This window comes from Podarcis melisellensis (genome assembly GCF_964234715.1).
Source record: "Podarcis melisellensis genome assembly, chromosome: 1".
NCBI lineage: Eukaryota > Metazoa > Chordata > Lepidosauria > Squamata > Lacertidae > Podarcis > Podarcis melisellensis.
Window position 1 is genome coordinate 117,039,033 of NC_138528.1, and position 21,342 is coordinate 117,060,374.

The window sequence follows — 21,342 nt, forward strand, 5'->3', positions numbered from 1 at the left end:
CTTAAACTAAACATGAAGAAGTTAAAACTTAAAGAACTGGAGAGCAATCTTCAACAAGTTGATGATTTTGAGAATCCAAAACTTCTGCTTGAGCAATATCCAACAAGACCACATATTGCAGGTAAATCTCAATATTTTTTCTATTTCTTAACAGTATGGCTAACATACTCAGAGGAGACCTTTGAAAACAAAAGGGTTAAGCTAATAATGACTAACTTATTGATTTAAATGGATTTACTGTGGCTTGGATGCAACCCTATAAATCTATTCTGCAAACGCTAATTCAAGAAAGCACCCTCATTCTAGAACCTATGGTTGTTGGTGTGGATGATGTATATAGCAATCATGTATATTTAGCATTAAATTTAAGTCATGTGGGCAGCAAAAATTCTCATTAACAAGCTGTAAGTTGTGGATAAAACATGTTTTTCTCCTGGGGCTGTCAAGGAAGTCAAGAGCTTAATTTGTATCCCTGGAGCTTAACTTACTAATTGATGGTGAATATTGAATTATGACTGTTTTGTTATGCTCTTGCACTCCTCTGAAAAGCAAGAGTCAGTGTTCGAAACAATTTAGTGGAAGAAAACATGCTGCCAAGATAATTCCCATATTTTGGGGTCATGAACAGAAACACCTTCTTGTTTGACTTGTTCTGTGCTAATCACTGGCTTGAGCCACCTGGATTTTTTACAACCTGTCTTGCAAATATATTTACTTTAGTCTTCTTAGCTTGCCTTGCCCACTTGCTTTTCCAGCTGCATTGGCTCCCGGTGGAGTACAGGGTCAGATTTAAAGTCCTGGTTTTAACTTTTAAAGCCCTTCACGGCCTAGGAAGCTTGTACCTACGAGACCGCCTCTCCTGGTATGCCCCACTGAGAGCCTCAAGGTCCATAAATAGCAACACCCTAGAGGTCCCGGGCCCTAAGGAAGTCAGATTAGCCTCAACCAGAGCCAGGGCCTTCTCAACACTGGCTCCGGCCTGGTGGAACGCTCTGCCTCATGAGACCAGGGCCCTGCGGGATCTGATTTCTTTCCGCAGGGCCTGTAAGACAGAGTTGTTCCACCTGGCCTATGGTTCGGAATCAGTTGGATTCCCTCCCCCTTGTTCTTTTTCCTTTCTCTTCCTATCATGAGATTGCTCCCTAATTGTTTTAATATTCTATCTTAATCTTTTAAATTGTATTTTAATCAACTTGTTTTTATTATTGGTTGTTAGCTGCCCTGAGCCTGGTCTTGGCTGGGGAGGGTGGGGTATAAATAAAAAATTATTATTATTATTATTATTTGGTTGGCTGGGAGTGCTTGGACTTAATAGGAAACTATTCAGCTGGCAAAAAGGGGATAGATTAGAGGCCTGCATTTCATTCCAGCCTTACAGTATGGTTTTGTATTTGCCCGGAACCTGTCACCTGTATTTCTTTGTTTTTGTCATCTAGCATGTATGCTTTATACAATTCACAATACTTTTGGTGATATTGAAAACAAGACTGTTGCAGATCTTGGGTGCGGTTGTGGTGTGTTGAGCGTCGGAAGTGCCATGTTGGGAGCAGGGTAGGTCTCTTACAGCAATGTGTTTCTTGCTTTCTCATAATGTGTGCCGATACTGGATGTATTTCTGAAAAATGATAAGAGTGTGTAACCAGAAAGTCTTGATGAAGCCAACCAACCTATAAAAGTGCAGTTAGTAAATTTTATGAAGGGTTTTACGTTAAAGGCTAGCATCCTGATATGGACCTATACTAAAGGACCTGGACCTATTATACATGTGCATTAGGAAATCCCTAATACAGTGGTACCTTGGTTTACGAACTTAATCCGTTCCAGAAGTCCGTTCTTAAACCAAAACCATTCTTAAACCAAGGCACACTTTCCCTAATGAGGCCTCCCACCGCTGGTGCCCGTCCACCGTTCGGATTCCATTACTAGATCGAGGTAAAGTTCTCAAACCAAGACACTATTTCCAGTTTTGCGAAGTTTGTAAACCGAATTGTTCTTAAACCAGACTGTTCTTAAACCGAGGTACCACTGTACTGAGTAAAACCATTGGTCTGTCTAGCTCAGTATTGTTTATAGTGAATTGCAGTGGTTCTGCAGAGTTGCAGTTTGGGGACATTTCAGTCCCACCTATTGATGCTGGGGATTGAACCTGGGACCTGCTGGCGTGTATCCATATTGATTTGAAAACTGCAGGCATAAATTGGATACACTGCTGAGTAGGGATGCAGTCTAGCCATGCTTTGTTGCTTTGAATATAATGTGTATTCCTAAATACACTGGCTGCCTTCAAACGCCACACTGAGCCACAGAGTATGGTTTGTTTATCTTGACTGTGCACAAAGCTCATGTGTTTTCTCACTTTGCTCCTCCCTTAGTCAAGTGGGGAAAGTAAGACCAATCCTTCTTTCACAGTACACATATACCAGGAATAGGGACGCAGGTGGCGCTGTGGTCTAAACCATTGAGCCTCTTGGGCTTGCTGATCAGAAGGTCGGTGGTTTGAATCCCCGCCACGGAGTGAGCTTCCAGCTCCTGCCAACCCAGCAGTTTGAAAGCACACCAGTGCAAGTAGATAAATAGGTACCGCTGCAGCGGGAAGGTAAACGGTGTTTCCGTGCGCTCTGGCACTTGTCACGGTCCTCCGTGTGCCAGAAGTGGTTTAGTCATGATGGCCACATGACCCGGAAAACTAACTGTGGACAAACGCCGGCTCCCTTGGCCTGAAGGCGAGATGAGCACTGCAACCCCATAGTTGCCTTTGACTGGACTTAACTGTCCAGGGGTCCTTTACCTTTACCTTTTACCTATACCAGGAATAACAACATATTCGTAACTGAAACAAAATTTTAAAAAATCTGTCCAGTAGCACCTTACAGACCAACTGAGTTTGTTATTGGTAAGAGCTTTCGTGTGCATGCACACTTCTTCAGATACCACTTCAGATAAGTGTGCATGCACACGAAAGCTAATACCAATAACAAACTTAGTTGGTCTCTAAGGTGCTACTGCAAGGAATTTTTTTTTTTTTTGTTTCGACTACGGCAGACCAGCATGGCTACCTACCTCTAACTAGAAATATTCGTGTCTGTAATTGCTGTTTTTCATTTTCCCCTTTTCCAGGTTATGTATAGGATTTGACATAGATGCTGATGCCTTGGAAGTATTTAGCAAGAACGCTGAAGAATTTGAGCTGACAAATATTGATTTGGTCCAGTGCAATGTGTGTTCTTTGTCTGACAGAATGCCAAAAACCTTTGATACAGTAATTATGAATCCTCCCTTTGGAACGAAGCACAATAAAGGTTGGTAATGATGCAGCCTTATTTCCAATGATAAAGCAACTAGCTTTACAAACTAAATGTTTTGTAATTACACTTCTTGGCAAATTCTTTCAGGACTTACTTTTGTATTGTGTAAGAGTGGCGATATCTAAAGTCTAGTGCCATTTTTTTAGGCTGCATGTGTGGTGCTAATAAGGATTTGTCCTCATGCATCTTCTATATATTGGAAGACTCATGTCACCAATCCTGTTTTGCTCTCCTCCCAGGTTGTGCAAACCCAATTCCTTCTGTTCTTCAAAAGTGTTCACTTTCTTTCTACATTTAGCACTAGATTTAGGATGGATGCTTGTGATGTTCTGCTTGTTAATATTTCCAAGCATATGCTATTTTATCCAGCATATTGTAGCCATCTAATAGGGGGCATCTAAAAGGGACGCGGGTGGCGCTGTGGGTTAAACCACAGAGCCTAGGACTTGCCGATCAGAAGGTCAGTGGTTTGAATCCCCGGGACAGAGTGAGCTCCCATTGCTTGGTCCCTGCCCCTGCCCACCTAGCAGTTCGAAAGCACGTCAAAGTGCAAGTAGATAAATAGGTACAACTTCAGTGGGAAGGTAAATGGCGTTTCTGTGTGCTGCTCTGGTTCGCCAGAAGCGGCTTAGTCCTGCTGGCCACATGACCCGGAAGCTGTATGCCGGCTCCCTCGGCCAATAAAGCAAGATGAGCACCACAACCCCAGAGTCGGTCCCGACTGGACCTAATGGTCAGGGGTCCCTTTACCTTTATTTAATAGGGGGCAAAACCTTCCCTGTTTTTTTGGGTGGGGGTGGGGTGGGCGGAGTAAGTCATCTGAAAATGGCAAAAGTTTAACTGAAGCTTAGGCATATCGCTTCTGTTCCTTCCCACTCGTCAGTAAGGTCTGTCATCTTTTGTGGAAAGAGGCACTAATTCGTTTAAGGTTGTAACTAAAAGCATGATGTTAGACAGGAACAGGTAGCTAAAATATTTACTCTTCTTGGGCAGGGAAGCTGAATATTCAAATATTCTGTTTATTTAGGCTTTCAATGCTGAAAACCTGGAAGAGACACATTTGGCTTCCAAATTAAACAAAACATTTTTTCCCAAAGTTACCAAGTTTCACTTAATGCTGACGGACAAAGCTTAAAATCAATTTAATGTTTGTCATCGCACCTTTTAAGATTGCTACCTGTTTCAGTAAAACAAGTTTTGCTTTGGCTCATTCAATAGGCAATTTGAAACTTAACAACCATCTTTATTTTCCTAGGCATGGATATGGCTTTTCTCAAGACAGCATTGCAGTTGGCAAGGACAGCCGTATATTCCTTGCACAAGACTTCGACCCGACAGGTACATCTCAGTCAAGTTTGTCTTCTTTCCACCTATATTACAGGAACTGAGTGGGTCAGAACTTATGGGAGCTCTAGCAATACAAAGATCACACTTTGGAACATAATTTCACGCTCAGCTACATTACAAGTCAGTGTTTAGGATTCTTACCCTTTGGTCACGATGGAAGCAGTCCTATTGCAGCTGTTGCGTCAGTTCAAAAGATCAGGCATGCTTCTGCCGATTGCCGAGGTGACCACTAAACACCCTGCATTTCTTCCTTGCTTAGCATATCCAGAAGAAAGCAGATGAATGGAATGTGAAAATGGAAGTTTTAGCAGGTAAGAGCTGACTGTTGAGATCAGCCTTAAAGGCACATGGTTCCCCTTGCTGAAGCTTTGGGCTAGATGGGAGACTGCTGGGAGGAAGAACAACTTGAATTTAATAAAAAAAAATGAAACACAGATTATGACAAATACAGTCAAACCTCAGTTATTGAACGTAATCTGTTACAAAAACCCGTTCGGCTTCCGAAATGTTTTGACAACTGAGGCGTGGCTTCCGATTGGCTGCAGGAGCTTCCTGGACTCAAGCGGAAGCCGTATCAGATGTTTGGCTTCCGAAAAATGTTTGAAAACTGGATCACTTACTTCAGCGTTCAGGAGCCGAAACGTTCCAAAACGGAGGCTTTGGGTAACCGAGGTTTGACTGTATTTGGGTTGTCTTATAGTGCCTTAAAAAAATGAAACTCAAAAGAGCTGCTTCCAAAGTCACTCTGTAAGAGCTACAACGATGCTGACTTGATTACATACGATATAGGAGCCACTTTTGCTTTTTCCGGTTGAGTTGCCCTGAGAACTTGGCTATTAAGGGAAATAAGTATGGTTAAATAAGAGCAGACAATTTTTAAAAATCTTTTAAATTGCATTTTAGAAGTAGATCAAGTGATTTACTGCTTGTCCGATAAGGTAGCCCCCCCCCCATCCAAACCTTAGACAAATAATGTCCCTGACCTCCAATATTCATTTTATTTTAATTTATATCCTGCCTTATCTCCTGCTGTTTTTGGACTACAACTCCCATCATCCCTCGCTAGCAAGACCAGTGGTCAGGGATGATGGGAATTGTAGTCAAAAAAAACACCTGGAGACCGACATTTGGCAAACACTGGGATAGATTCTTCTAAGACAGATTGTTGTTGTTTAGTTGTGTCTGACTCTTCGTGACCCCATGGACCAGAGCACGCCAGGCACTCCTGTCTTCCACTGCCTCCCACAGTTTGGTCAAACTCATGCTGGTAGCTTCGATAACACTGTCCAACCATCTCGTCCTCTGTCGTCCCCTTCTCCTTGTGCCCTCCATCTTTCCCAACATCAGGGTCTTTTCCAGGGAGTCTTCTCTTCTCATGAGGTGGCCAAAGTATTGGAGTCTCAGCTTCAGGATCTGTGAGCACTTGGGGCTGATTTCCTTCAGAATGGATAGGTTTGATCTTCTTGCAGTCCATGGGACTCTCAAGAGTCTCCTCCAGCACCATAATTCAAAAGCATCAATTCTTTGACCACCAGCCTTCTTTATGGTCCAGCTCTCACTTCCATACATCGCTACTGGGAAAACCATAGCTTTAACTATATGGACCTTGTAAGACAGATTACAGATATCAAAATGCTTTTTTAAAAAAAATGCAGCATGCATAACAAGCCTGCAACAACCTTCCTGGAGGGCAGCAGATGGTAGATAGTCCTCCTTTGTGGCGAGTGCATTATTCATCTAGCTCAGGCTTCGTTTCTTTCAGCTGCCTGCTTCCCTCTCCCAGAATCCTTATCATACAGCATCTAATAGCCCTGGAAAAACAGGCCGTGTATCTAAAATGCATTTAGTCCGTGGAAACTTGTGTTTTCTTCCTTATTCCAATTAACCTGCTTTCACATCATTATTCCCTAATGCTTTTGCAGTTTACACCCAGAAACATAATTGCCTGATACCATCCATTACAGGTTAATGTGTTTACTCATTTTGTTTTCAGAACTGAGATATGACCTGCCAGCCTCATTCAAGTTTCACAAGAAGAAATCGGCAAGTATTATATCACTCTTGAGCCAGAGTGAATATAGGAACTTGGTAGTTTTAACTGAAGCACGCGCTTAGGACCACATATGAAAACCTTTTAGGCAAAGAGCTGTGTGAATTCTGTGAATGAACTGTTCAGGCACTAAAAGTGGATCCGGGAACAGAAATCAGGATCCCGAGAATCAACTCTGTGGGAGCAGAGACCTTAAGAATGGCTCAGCCCTGGAAGCCACTTAACTCCAACGTATAACATGAAACCTATTTTGAACATGATTATGTATACAGTAGTACCTTGGTTCTCAAATGCCGAAAACAGGGAAGTGTTCTGGTTTTCGAACAATTGTTTTTGCTATTTATTTGGCGTTTTTGAGGCTTTTTCAGTTCAGCTGCTGATTGATTGTGTGACTGCGGAAATGGATAAAAGCCCCCAATCTAAACATTTTTTATCATCTACAATACTGTCTTATTTAGTTTATAGTACAGTACATTGATTATTGCTTTCATTTTATGGATCAGTGGTCTTGTTAGATAGTAAAATTCATGTTAAATTGCTGTTTTAGGGGTTGTTTTTAAAAGTCTGGAAGGGATTAATCTGTTTTGCATTACCTTCTATGAGAAAGCGTACCATGGGTTTGGAACGCTTTGGTTTTGGAACGGACTAAGTTTGAGAACCAAAGTACCACTGTACAGGTACACATCCCCCTAAACAAACTGGTGGTGATACAAGCAGGTGGTACAACCTTAGTGTTGGCCAGCAGAGATCCAGGTAAACATTACACTAAGCCTCTGTTTACTAACAAGAGCATGAAGTAAGCTTTGTCCTCCTGGTCCAGATTACGGATGTGCTGTTGATAGAAAGCACCATATTCAAGTAGAAGCAAAAATATACAAGGTGGATACACCCACCTGTTTTCACACAGGCAACCCCCCCCCCCCCAATCTTTCTCACATATACAGTGGTACCTCAGGTTACATACGCTTCAGGTTACAGACTCCGCTAACCCAGAAATAGTACCTCGGGTTAAGAACTTTGCTTCAGGATGAGAACAGAAATTGTGCTCTGGCTGCGCAGCGGCAGTAGGCAGCCCCATTAGGTAGAGTGGTGTTTCAGGTTAAGAACGGACCTCCTGAACGAATTAAGTACTTAACCCGAGGTACCACTGTATATGTGATTTTAAAGGCCCTCTGCAGTACTAAGCAACTCCCTGCTGGCAGGCAAGCAATAACTGCGCACGCAAGGTGGCCCTTGTTCCTTCTCTTCCCCCATTTTGGAAAAAAAAGGCACTCTAAGGGGCTCTATGTGGTTGGGGGGGGGGAAATGGCAGTTTCCCTTCCTTGACCCTCCCCATCTAAAAAAAAAAATCCCATGTGGCAAAGCAAGAAAAAGCAACTTAAACGGCAGGTGCCCCGATTGCTTGAGGGATGCCAGGAAAGGCTTTTACAGGCACGAGGTTGATTACACACACAACCCAACTCCCAGTGTTGTGCTAAACAGAAAAAGCAAATGAAATTCAAAGGCAGCTATTTAACAGAAGCATTGGCAAGCAGTTCAGAATCGAATCACTCAAGTCGGGTAACTGTACACATTTTGCTTTATTTAAGCCCACCTTTCCCATCAAACTCAAGACGGTGGTACACCTGTTGTTCCACTTCTGAAACCGAATGCAATATAATTCGTTGAATTCCAACACTGAAGCACGTTAAGTTTATTTGGTATCTACTAAATACAACTTTTGTACATAGTTTTGAATGAAGGCGGTTCAGTTTTCTTGAGCCTTTCCCCTTTGGCCCAGGAGTTACGGAGGTGGTGCCCTGGGGCAGAGATTTTCCTGCAGAAGCCTTCCCTGGTACCCACGGCTGCCCTGCCTTTCCCCACCGCTGAAATTAGGCTCCAAAAGAGCATTCAGTTGTAGCTAATAGAAAAGGCTGCTGTAATTAGTGTGTGTGGCCTACAAAAAGAGTTGGCAACTCCTGGTGCATTGTATAACAAACAACTTACGCTTTTATCCAGGCCACAGTCCCTGCCCCCAATCCTCCAGAGCATATTGGGGGGGGCATGCAGGGGGTGGGTTGTAAGGGGAGAATAGAGGAAAGGGAAGTCCCATTTATGTTAAGAGGGACAACACAGTTCGATTTCACTCCAATAGCTATTATAAAAAGGTATGTTTTTTTAAAAGAAAACAATCCCAAAGAAATAACCTGATATATAACTCTTTCTTCTATCCCCTTTTTGCAGGTGGACATCGAAGTCGATTTTATTAGATTCTCTTGCAGAAAACAGGATGAACGGAGGAATGATTGAAAACAAATCATTTGTTTCTTTAAAGCAAAACCCTCAGTGCTTTTTTTGGAGGACTATTCTGCATCTCCAGCTCCATTTTCTGTCTTTAGCTGTTTGCGGGCAGGCTCTTCCTTCTCAGCCTCTTCCAGTGGTCTTTTCTTTGGGCTCGCCGCCCCTAAAAACATCCAAGAGTTAACTCAGTATTTGATCTATAAAACAGCCAGATCCGTACCTCTGCCAATAAAGCAAGTATTACTGAAACGTCCTTGGTGCCTCTCTCAGAACAACAACAAATGCTTATGCTACGTATTTGGATGGAACAATACGGAGGAATACTTGCGGCCCTCAGACAGCCATTCTGCCCTTTGACTTGCAGCTGTTCAAGGTGAAACAGATTCAGCTGTAAAGTGACTATTTTGAAGTAACAGAGGCCTCTGAGCCTATTTTGACTGATCAGCCATTTCCCTCCAGCTGCAAAAAAGCCTGAACAAGCTGGATGGTAAACACAGCCCAGTGTATTTTGCCATTGAACTATGAGTTGCCAACCAATCTTACTGGCCTCCTGGCTTTTTCGTGGAGATTAACATTGCCTTTTTATTACTTGCCCTGTCAAGGCTCCTTGAAAGATCAGGTTGGCTGGAGCCTCTATTGCACAGCACTATTTTTGCCTGTTCCGGGTAAACCGTTCTGCAAAGACATTTAACCTAAAGTATGTGAGTTGCTGAGGCTTATTCCTTACCTAGCCCTTTTATTCTGCAGTGGGAAGCTGCATTTGGAACCAGGAAAACCCCCAGCCAGTATTAAAAGTATGTGATACTAAACCCAATGCGTGCATTCAGAATCTTGTTCTAATAAAGGAAACCGCTCACCTGTCGCACTTTCGTCTTCCCCCTCTTCTTCATCTTCACTCTCAAACTTCGTTTTCTTGCCTTGGAATTTCACTTTCCTGTCCTGCGCACCTTGAGGTCCCTTGCCTCCTTTTCCTTTACCTTTGCGGCCTGTCAGGCAAGAATAGGCACGTCTTAGGCCGCTTAATATTCAGCTTTAGGGGCTTCCCGCAACGCATCTCAAGAGGATAAGAAAACTGCAACCTCAACTATCTAAGCCAAACGTTGACAGGCAGCGGTTTTCCACTTTTGCCCTGCCCTGAACTTGAACCCTGGACCCTTCTGCAAAGCATATCCACGTGCAATGCTCCCCAAGCATTTTGCCGGTATGTGAGGGTGAGCCTTCATAGAGCAAACCCCACCGGCACAACTCGTGCATCCCTTCCACGCACGTTGCTGAGAGTTGGTCTGCCCATCCAACAACGAACAATGAGGTGTGCGAATCAGTTGCAGAATTCGGATTACATCTCTCACTGCCCCAGCATGATCTTATTTCATAGGCTTTCCCCTCTGCTACACAGTCTAGTTCACCACCAGTTTTGCAGTCCCCTCCAAAGCCCCGCCCCCACTGCTGCTCTTCCAGCATTCCTAGAATCGGGACCACAAGAGTCACCTAGCCCAAGCCCTTGCGATGCAGGTATGCTTTGCTCAAACACACAACCCTGAGATCAAGAGAGTCATGCTCTGCCAACTGAGCTATTCCAGCACTGGACCGCCCCTCATGTCTGGCTTGCAGGTTTCCCAAAGGCATCTGGTCCACCGCTGCATTAAACCATTTCTGGACAACATAGCTCCCTGGTCTGATCCAGCCAGACTCATCTTTGTGTCCTTATATGGCTTCTGTGGGTCCAGAAAGGTTTCCACTGCAGATCCCAAGACTGGGACCCTACTTGAGAAGAGCAGCCCACTACTTTGCTCAACACCGGCTATCCGCATAATAAGGCTTCCAAGAAGGTAAACTAAATGAAAGAAGACGACAAAATCAAGGCAAAACGTCACCTTTTCCTTTCTTTTTGTTCAACAGTTCTTGCTGCCCCTCCATGATTTTCTTGAGCGCTTCTCTCGCCACGTCTCCTTCCAACACGTCCCACGTCACCTCTCTGCCTCGCAGCTGCAGGCTCCCGTCATTTGCCGCCTGGGCTTTATCCAGCGCTTCTTTGGCGCTGCTCTTGAACAGGATGGTTCCCTGTGTGCAGAAACGCAAGGTGGTTATCTCAATACGCAACCGTTCGCTCAGACATTTTCTTTCTATGGCTTCCCTACGGTCAGAAGAGATGGCCAAGGTGGCGGTTCGATAGCTAAAATTTGCCGCCGAGTCGTAACGGATACAGCGGTAAGGACCACGCAGGCCCAAGCACTTCCATGAGGCCTCGGCCTAAATTAGGTTTGTTGGGACAGTTTACAGTGGAACCTCAGCTTGCGGACATAATCCATGATGGAGGCATGTCTGCAACCCGCAGCGTTCGCATCCTGAAGCGCTGCGTCTGCACAGGCGTGATTTGGCGCTTCTGCACATGCGGTAAAACCCGGAAGTAACCCATTCTGGTACTTCCGGGTTTCTCATTGTCCACAACCCAAAAACACGTAACCTGAAGTGGCCATAACATGAGGTATGACTGTATTTGACATCAGTTGCCCAGGAACATAACTGATCACTCGTCTGAGCCCTCTCAAGGTGGCCCACTGTTAAGTACAGTGGTACCTTGAGTTACATACGCTTCAGGTTACATTCGTTTCAGGTTACAGACTCCGCTAACCCAGAAATATTATCTCAGGTTAAGAACTTTGCTTCAGGATGAGAACAGAAATTGTGCTCCGGTGGCGCAGCAGCAGCAGGAGGCCCCATTAGCTAAAGTGGTGCTTCGGGTTAAGAACAGTTTCAGGTTAAGAACGGACCTCCGGAACGAATTAAGAATTACGTACTTAACCTGAGGTACCACTCTACTCCTATTTCGTTTTTAGCGCTGCAGCAGCATAGCTGGCATGTCATACACTTCTTCAGAAAAGCACCAAATTCACACCATGCGCAGACTCATCTATCACAATAGCTCACAGATATCGGGGCATGTGGTGGCATTTAACAGGTGTGTGCATGCAGTAGCCGACGCAAGAATGGTTCTACTGGGGTGTGGCATGAACACAGTGCACAGATACAAGACGATAGCTCTTTTAAAAAGTTCAAAGCCTTGAACAACTATACAAATAAATCCTGACATTGTATAGGTGTGCACAAACACAAGCGGTATTTGCGGTATTAGGTCTGTATTGGCCCTATGTAATACAACTTGGACGGAGGTTAAGTGGTATTAGATGCTTATATAATTATTACATTACAGTTTTATATTGTGCTCATCGGTGTCTCCATATCTGGAAGTCATTATGCACTTGGTGTAAAACTGGTGCTTTTATGAAAAAGCATGTATTTATTATTGTGAACAATTGAGATAAGCCACTACAGTGGTGCTTTGGGTTACAAACACTTCAGGTTACAAACTCTGCTAACACGCAAGTAGTACCTCGGGTTAAGAACTTTGCCTCAGGATGAGAACTGAAATTGCGCGCTGGCGGTGCAGCAGGCCTCATTAGCTAAAGTGGTACCTCAGGTTAAAAATGGTTTCAGGTTAAGAATGGACCTCTGGAACGAATTAAGTACATAACCAGAGGTACCAAAGTCGTACCTTGGTTTTTTAATTTACCGTATTTTTTGCTCTATAAGACTCACTTTTTCTCTCCTAAAAATTAAGGGGAAATGTGTGTGCGTCTTATGGAGCGAATGCAGGCTGCACAGCTATCCTAGAAGCCAGAACAACAAGAGGGATCGCTGCTTACACTGCACAGCGATCCCTCTTGCTGTTCTGGCTTCTGGGATTCAGAATATTTTTTCCTTGTTTTTCTCCTCCAAAAACTAGGTGCGTCTTATGGTCTGGTGCGTCTTATAGAGCGAAAAATATGGTAATCTGTTCCAGGAGTCCGTTTGACTCCCAGAACAGTTCGAAAACCAAGGCGTGGCTTCCGATCAGCTGCAGGAGCTTCCTGCAGCCAATCAGAAGTCGTGCCGGACATTTGGCTTCCGAAAATCCTTCAAAAACTGGAACAATCACTTCTGGTTTTCGATCCTTTGGGAGCCGGAACGTTCAAGTTCAAAGGTGCTTGGCTTCCAAGGTATGACTGTACTGGCATTAGTTGCTGTTCTTTTCATTTGAGGCCTAAGCCGGGCAGGACAACCTTATGACCCGAAGAACAGTGGCTCAGTGCCAGAGCATCAATTTTGCCCACAGAATGTCCCAGGTTTAATCCCTGCCATCTCCAGCTAGGGCCGGGAGAAATTTCTGTCTGAAATCCCAGATAACTGCTACCGGTCAATATAGACAATACTGCTTTCTATCTTCCTAAAGCAGCACACGGGTCACTACCCACAACTCTACCCTTTAGCTATTCTCTCTTTCCCAGGAGAAGATGCTATAGCAGACTATAGAGGGGAATCAACCAGTTCCAGTAGATTGTGAGCATAAAGCAGACCTCCCCGAGCTAGATGTGGCTCCTTCAGCTAGTAGCTTCCAGAATTTCCTGGGGTGTTTTATACTAGCTCTGGTTCCTGGGACAAGGCTGGTGTGGCAAATCCATGGGAGGTATTACTCAAGAGTTGAACCATTGAAATTTATGGACCTAACTTTGTCATGCTCACTAATTTCAATGGGTGTACTCTTAGCTGAAATACCACCCAATTTGTTTAAGGCAAGGATGGGAAAAGCAAGACACCCTTTAGGTGCTGTTCGGACTAGAACCTCCATCACTTGTGACCACCAGCTGGGGCTAGAGGGAGTGCAGAACATTTTAAGGCAGGCCACAGGTCTCCTAGGTTTGAGACCCATTGTTAAAGTTATTCACCACAATGCAAAGTTTTACCTCTACCTATTAATTTGCTGCTTAGAAGAATAAAGCGAAGCAATCACAGCATTCTGTCTAGCAAGCAAGAATGAAATTTATGCTCCCTGTTTTTATGAGTGCGCCTTGGATAGGAGGAATCAAATGTTTCTGCCAAGTTTTCCATTCTGATTTTCAGTAATAGATTGTATATACCAGGGATGTCCAACAGGTCAACTGCGATCTACTGATCGATTGCGGTTGATCGCTGGCTTTCCCCCCTTTGCTGGGGAAAAAGAGCATCTGGCCTCACCCCCTCTCCCCGTCCTCCATTTGCACATGATCACTAGAACGCAAGATGGAGTTTTCGCTGTGAGGCTGATTGTTTCCTGAGCAATCTTTCGGTGAGCGACTTTTTCCTTTCTCCCCTAAAGAAAGCTCAACAATTTTCTACCTCCCCATCTAAAAAAAAGCTCCACAACTTTGTCTTTCCTCCCTAAGAAAAGCTCCACTTTGACCTGAAGGGGTAGATCACTGCCAGATTTTTATTCTGTGAGTAGATCGCAGTCTCTGGGGAGTTGGACATCCCTGGTGTATACGTTTCGAGGAAAACCACCTTCGTATCGGGCAGCGAGTGCAGCAAAACCTGAAAACATCGCCCCATTTTGTTGTTAACATTTCGCCAGATGCAGCAACGCCTCGGGTCTGACCTCTTTTGCACCTCTGACAAAGTCTATCCATTTAATTTCGCCATGGCCAGAGAAAAGGGCATGGAGGTCTTCTCGGCAAGTCTGATCTTCCAGGTCTCCAAAGAACTTCAGCAAGCAGCCTTGCTTCTCCTCCAGAGATTTCTTTCATTTACAAAAGGGGAGGGAAAAGATTCCATTAGACAGGACAGACATTTGTATCCCGCAGGATTGAACAAGACTTCAAGCAAGAGATGGGTTTTTAAGCTTTCCAGCACTTGGGCGATGAGATGTACACAAACTTGGAACGTTCCAAGGTGGGGGGGGGGGGATCAAGCTTGTAGATAAGACCATTAGCGAGTTCCCAAGTTTCTGGCTGTTAAAATAGCTCCATTCAGAGATTTTCATGCTACCATAATCACATGGAGGAAGGGGGGGGGGCACACCACTGTACTTCCACACTTCTCAGCTGGCTCCATGGCCCTGCACCCCCCACCCACACTTTGGGAGGACCCATTCCCCAAACACAGCTCCACCCCCTTCCACCGTGTGATTATGATTTCATGAAAGAGAATGCCTAAAGTGGGACATTCCTTCAGTGCTGTTGGCTGCATAGTGCTGCTGGTGGCTCGTAATAGCCGCCGCATTTTGAGTTGCATGCTTCCAGCTATGTGCTGGTTTATTCTAAGGTTCAGATTCCCAAGCATGCTCCAGCGATCTACCTCGGTTAAGACAAGAATACCCTGGATCACCCCTTCCTGCAGTATATAGTGGAACCAACACAAAACCAATACGCTCAAAGTCTTGCAACCGCAACTTCAAGAATGTGAATTTGTTTGGCATTGCTCATCTCCCTCCCCCAACCCATGTATACAAAGGTACCCATGATCACATAAAATCTGGAATGGGGAGGGGGTGCCCTGCTTCTTCCAGGAAAGCTACTTTAGCACAGGACACTGGTATGAGGAGGAGTATTACACTCCAGTCTGATTGGAGCGCAACTGAAATTTGTAAGATTCTGGAGCACAGAAACAAAGTAAATCACTAAACCATCAATTCTATCACGGGGGGGGGGGGGCACCTAAATTGTATAATTTGGCATCTCAATGATTGTTATTATTCATTGTATTATAATTTGGCATTGTTGTAATGAGGCTATTATTGGATTGCAATTGAAAATTAATAAAAAGTATTATCCCCCAAAAGGGGACAGACAGACAGACTTTGGCAATTGAGTTTTTCTGTCTCCGAAAGACTTATTTTGGAAGAAGCTTGAAACCAAACAGTACTGTTGACTTTAGCCTCACCCACACAACATTTACAAACCTTTTCATGACAATTCTCTCCCATCTGGGTCAGAACAGCCTTTTCCACTGTATGGCCTAAATGTAGCCTTGGCTAATTAAGTTTGTGACTAGCATGCTGACTAGCTTTTTAAATAAACCCTTCTACCAAGTGGACTGGAAGAGAAGGCCCTTCCTCCTCCAGCCAGCTCCTTTGTCTCAATCAATTCCAGGTGATTTTTGTCTATCCCTCAAGGTGTTAAATACAAGGCCGACCTAATGACAAAAAAAGGAGTAGAACTGCTTTCCAGGTCTCCTATACCTCCAGCAGCACCAGGCAAAGAGCCCTTATGAATGAGGCACTCGGGATTTAATTTCTAGAAGAATCAGAGAATTGTATTGTTGGAAGGGACCCTGAGGATCATCTAGTCCAACCCTCTAAAATGCAGGAATATGCAGCTGTCCCGTACGGGGAATTATCAGCAGAAGAAATGTTGTCAAGGTTCAGGTTCCTGTGCAAACCCTCCTTACAGCTAGTGCCAGTCCACGGCCAGTTACTCCTATCTGGGACAAAAATGCACTCTGTACCTGCTCAGGGGCATTTCCTACTTACTTCATATGCTCTAGGATTGAGCCTTCGCACTGAAAACGGATGTTGGGGCCGACTACTGGCTCAGTCCCAGTATGTGTAGGAAATCAAGTGCGTACGGGGTGAGCTCCCATCGTTCGGTCCCTGCTCCTGGCAACCTAGCAGTTCGAAAGCACGTCAAAGTGCAAGTAGATAAATAGGTACCACTCTGGCGGGAAGGTAAATGGCATTTCCATGTGCTGCTCTGGTTCGCCAGAACCGGCTTAGTCATGCTGGCCACATGACCTGGAAGCTGTATGCCGGCTCCCTCGGCCAATAAAGCAAGAAGAGCGCTGCAACCCCAGAGTCGGCCACGACTGGACCTAATGGTCAGGGGTCCCTTTACCTTTAATTACCAAACAGCGTCGTGTGTTTTGGATAACCGAGGTGAAAATTTCCTGTTTTTTTTATTGTTCTTATCAGGTCCAGGAGAGAAGACTCAAGCTGGTCTTAGCTAATTGCTTTTCAAGTCTTTATTCTTCCACCATATCCTTCTAAATTACACAGGGGAAACAGAGGCACTGTGGATTACACAGTTTTGTCAGTGAAATCAAGGGGCATGTACCATTTCCGCATCTTCCGCTTGCTTCTGTTTCTCCTCTTTCTCCCTGCGACAAAAAAGAAAAAAGAAAGAAAGAAAAAAAGAAAAAGGGTTGCGTAGTTAAGCAGAGGGCACTGCTGGCAAACAGAGGAGATGATTATTGTGAGGTTAAAAAGTCTCCGCTTACTGCTTGGCTTTTGCTTTTGCTTCCAATCTGTTCCGTTTTTTCTCGTCGTTCTTCTTCGCAAAGTAATCATCCCTGCACAGAATATATAATTCAATTACGCGAGCCAATTTAGGGGTACTATACGCAACGGAAAGGAATATGAAAGCCAACCTTAAGATGTCTGGCTGTTCTTTGAAGCAAGCTAATCGCCGCCTTGGCGCTGCTATAGACAATGGTGACCAATTAGCGTTGACAGAAAAACTGGCTTTGTAGCAAGAAAAAAAATAATCAGCTCTTATTAAAACTGGCCATCTGTTTTCCCCTCAAAGCACGATGAGACTCTTCTCCCCACTGTCCTCTCTTCCTCAGACTGCAAGAAATCGCTACCATTGCCAGTGGAAAGATCTCCACCGGGAGGTTGTGGATTCTCCTTCCTTGGATAGTTTTAAGCAGAGGTTGGATGGCCATCTGTCATGGATGCTTTATAGCTAAGATTCCTTCCAGCTCTATGATTCTATGATGCTAGAGGGCAGGCAGGCAGAGCAAGAGTGAAGACGCCCCCCCCCCAGACCCATTTTCTAGCACTTGGTGTAATGGACTACAGCGCAGCACACCCAAAAGGAAAAGCGTCTGCCAAGAGACTCACAAGCCAACGTCCACTCCAGCCTTGATAGTAGGCTCCTTTGCCAAGGCTATCAAAGCTTGCCTTTACAACTTGGTGTGGGATATAACATAAGCAGTCAAGTACAGTGGTACCTCAGGTTAAGTACTTAATTCCTTCCGGAGGTCCGTACTTAACCTGAAACTGTTCTTAACCTGAAGCATGACTTTACCTAATGGGGCCTTCAGCTGCTGAAGCACTATTTCTGGGTTAGCGGAGTCTGTAACCTGAAGCATATGTAACCTGAAGCACCACTGTACAACACTTCCTGTTTGCCCAGAGTGGACACAGACAGGGGGGTGGGGTGTTACTCCAGCCAGGAGGACTTCCTGTCACACCTGTCCAGAGCATCCTCCCCTGAGTGTGACCAGGTAGATGGGCATGACTCTGAATAAAAGGCCAGTCACGCAACCATCTTCCTATCTGACTTTTGCTGCTCTCTTCTAATACTAATGTATTTTGCTATCTGCTGGCTCTCAGCCAGCAGCATGTGAGCTCCAACTCTCTTCTGTAACTCCCCTGCCTTCGGGGAACCAACTGTGAACTGAATGTGAGTAAACTTCTTATTGCTTTTAAAAGAAGACTGTTGCATCTTTATTCTTTTTAAGAGGGATAAAAGGGGAAATTACCAGGAATCTGGACAAAGCCAGATCGGATTGCTTAAGTCAGGCATGTCCAAAGTCCGTTTTGGGGGCTTAATCCGGCCCGTCGGTCGGTTTAAACTGGCCCCTGTGGCAGGGTAAAATGCAAAGAAATCCTCAACAAGTTCAATCCTCAACAACTTTGGGGTAAAATCTTAAAAAAAAAAAAAACTCAACAACTTCACTTCATCAAATCTGGCCCTCTTTGAAAAAAGTTTGGACACCACTGGCTTAAGTAAAGAGATTCAAACGAATCTACCTATGAGCTTCCTGCAATATACTAGGGAATGTACTCTGTTACTGACTCACTAGCGTTGAGTGAGGAAGGATAATATTTAATCAATATATCCTCTCCTACTATCCACAACATTCCCACATCGGGTGCCCTACAAGTCCCAATATCCAAGGCCACCTATGCAGATGAAGGGGGTTGTATTCAACAATATTAGGAAGGGCTCCAGGTCAGGGAAAGCTGCCTTGGAGGAAAGTGATGGGAGCAGGAAGGCGGAATGGGATTCGGACCTAGGCCGGATTCAAATCCGAATTTCTGGGGTGGCTAGCCTGCCTCCCTTCAGATGTTGCTGGACTTCCATCAGCCCTCAGTCAACAAAGCCCACAGGCATGCTGGGAAATTTAGTCGGGGGGCTAACAGTGACTTGGGCCAGTTGGCCACCATCTTTCAGGTTAACATATTTCACTGAGTTACTATAAGGATCAAATCTAGAGCAGTAGGGAGAAAGAGAGACTGTATACTGGTCAGAAACACAGAGAAGTCTGATGTATCTGATGGTTAGAGTAATACACCTCCCTGTCCTTAGCAGGCTGCTAATCCTACTTCAAAGTTAAGTCTCGGGGGTTTTATTTCATAAAATGTATACACCACTTGATAGATTATTATTTGCCGATTTTTACTGTTTATTATAATATTCTAATGGATTACTGAATATTGCTTTCTTTGACAAAAGTTGCTTATTTCAAAGTTACTGTGACTTTTTTTTGCATCGGATCAGATTATTATCTTTGCTGACTATTTTGTTGCTTCTTCTGCTTGTAAACCACCTTGCGGTATACAAATTAAAGGTGAAATAAAATAAAATGTAATTCTTTTTTTTTTTAATAAAGCCCACACACCTCAAAGCAGTTTGCAAAAAGAATAAAACCAATAAATTGGTTAAGTACAACAATTTAAAGTGTTTTGTTATTTAAAAAATCAAATCAGCAATAAACTAAAAACAGATTAAAACACGCAATACTCTACATATACCTGGATAAGCTCGTATAACAAGAGTGTTTTTAGCTGGCGCCAAAATGGGTACAGTGAAAAGGCCTGCCTTGTGTCAACAGACACAAGGTTTCCAAGGTTTAGAGTTCCAAGGTTTAGATGCCATCACACTAAGAGATCAATTTCTGACAAATGTGGATCTGGTATTCTGCGACAGCTCCAGCTCCGCAGATCAAAGAGGTCAAGTGGGCATATATGGGCAAGGCGATCTTGCAGGTAAACTGGTCCCATATTGTTAAGGGCTTTGAATACTAATAGTAACACACTGGATGACTAGTAACAATCTATAAGTCCAAAGCATTACGATATCAAATACAGAACTTACCTGAAAAGTACAATAAGCTCTGTGTCCTTGTATTTTTGGTTTGGAGTTTCAACGAACTGTTTGGCAGATTCGACGCTGTCAAAAACTGCAAATATTGATCCCTGAAGGAGGTAAGAAAGGAGGTGTTTTAATTTAGATCGGTGGAATATTCTCACAGGAAAAAAATAATAACTGAAAAGAGCTTCGACGAAAAGGAGTTACCTTGAACGTTTTCTGAATGGTTTTCCGCATCTGAATGTTTTCAACTTTGCCTTTACTATCTAGCCATTCCTTGATATCATCAAGGGTTGCATCCTGTGGGAAACCTTTCTGAAAATTGAGGATTCGGTCAGTGACTTCATATTCAGAGACATGTTTATGCAAACACCTATCTGGAGACATTTAGGGTATTTACATGGGTGTAGTCTTGCCGCCAGTTTGTGAACAATACCCATAAGCTGGAGGGATAGCGGTAAAGAACGATATTTGAGAGCCTCCCTCATGATGAGCAAAAATCGAATGTCAAGCAGAATTAGCCAACTTAAGCTAAACTGCTCGTTTACCAGGTAACATAATATGGGGCACAGTGGATAAAAATCAATGATTTTTAAAATAATAAAAAAACTTATTTTTAAAAAAATTTAAATTGGAGGTTTTTTTTAATTCAAATTGGATTTTTAAAATAAAATGCTTTTCAAGGAAAAATCTTTCTAAAGATCGTTTTCTATTTAAGTTACATTGCAGTCCAAAGAAATAAGGATTTGTTTTTCATGTGTGTTAAAACTCAGTCTAAGGTGTTTCTTTTTGATGTTTAACCACATCAGTTTACAAACATGGATACATGTTATTGTTTTTGTTAAATAAATTGTTTAAATTGTTATTAAGGAAATGATTATTTTTCTCCTTCCAATGAAGTACAGCAGAAAAGTTGTCCAAATATAAACAGTTAACTTATTAAACCTCACAATAATCTCTGTATTCCTAATAGTATAACCAAATCAGCCATTTTTGATACAACTGCAAAAACTACTCTGAAAATTTCTTATTCCAAAAATGAAACCTTCATCTGGTTGTAAATATTGAGATTATACCAGAAAGAATGAGTCTTTCTGTAAAAAAATATGATTTAAATCAAGTCTTACTGACTAGTGATTTAAATTGATGTGATGTAAATCAAATCCACCCTGAAATATATACAACCAAAAAATAATCAATTTGAGTCGTACGACTCAACTTGCGTCGACTAGACCCAGCTTTTTTAAAGCATTGTGGGCTAAAGTCGTTTCTGAGGCTCCTCTGGGATTAGGGGCCCCGAAGCCTCAGCTTCATCATTTTCATAGTACAGTGGTACCTTGGTTCTCAAACGCCTTGGTACTCAAACAACTTGGAACCCAAACACTGCGAACCCGGAAGTAAGCGTTCTGGGTTG

The 21,342-nt window shown here is 43.6% G+C and overlaps 2 protein-coding genes across 2 annotated transcripts in view; one reads left to right on the top strand and one right to left on the bottom strand.

Annotated features, from left to right (window-relative positions):
- Positions 1-9,231, top strand: METTL5 (methyltransferase 5, N6-adenosine). Its single transcript, XM_081898655.1, has 7 exons — positions 1-121; positions 1,437-1,551; positions 3,118-3,299; positions 4,561-4,643; positions 4,912-4,963; positions 6,646-6,695; positions 8,926-9,231. Exons 1-7 carry the CDS (start codon positions 13-15, stop codon positions 8,989-8,991), a joined length of 657 nt encoding a protein of 218 aa, XP_081754781.1. The 5' UTR covers positions 1-12; the 3' UTR covers positions 8,992-9,231.
- SSB (small RNA binding exonuclease protection factor La) overlaps positions 8,264-21,342 on the bottom strand; it is a 22,309-nt gene continuing 9,230 nt past the window's right edge. Inside the window, exons 5-12 of the mRNA XM_081894796.1 lie at positions 20,136-20,243; positions 19,935-20,035; positions 17,047-17,118; positions 16,884-16,926; positions 14,432-14,572; positions 10,857-11,043; positions 9,840-9,968; positions 8,264-9,145 (exon numbers count right to left, since the gene is read on the bottom strand). Of these exons, the coding sequence (XP_081750922.1) occupies positions 9,045-9,145; positions 9,840-9,968; positions 10,857-11,043; positions 14,432-14,572; positions 16,884-16,926; positions 17,047-17,118; positions 19,935-20,035; positions 20,136-20,243 (882 nt within the window). The 3' untranslated portion in view covers positions 8,264-9,044. The remainder of the gene's footprint in view (positions 9,146-9,839; positions 9,969-10,856; positions 11,044-14,431; positions 14,573-16,883; positions 16,927-17,046; positions 17,119-19,934; positions 20,036-20,135; positions 20,244-21,342) is intronic.

Excerpts from the sequence above, each read along its gene's own strand:
- METTL5 (XM_081898655.1), top strand. The coding sequence starts at position 13 with ATGAAGAAGTTAAAACTTAAAGAACTGGAGAGCAATCTTCAACAAGTT. Across the intron at positions 4,644-4,911 it reads ACAAGACTTCGACCCGACAG|CATATCCAGAAGAAAGCAGA; the intron begins GTACATCTCAGT and ends TTCCTTGCTTAG. Across the intron at positions 6,696-8,925 it reads AGTTTCACAAGAAGAAATCG|GTGGACATCGAAGTCGATTT; the intron begins GCAAGTATTATA and ends CCCTTTTTGCAG.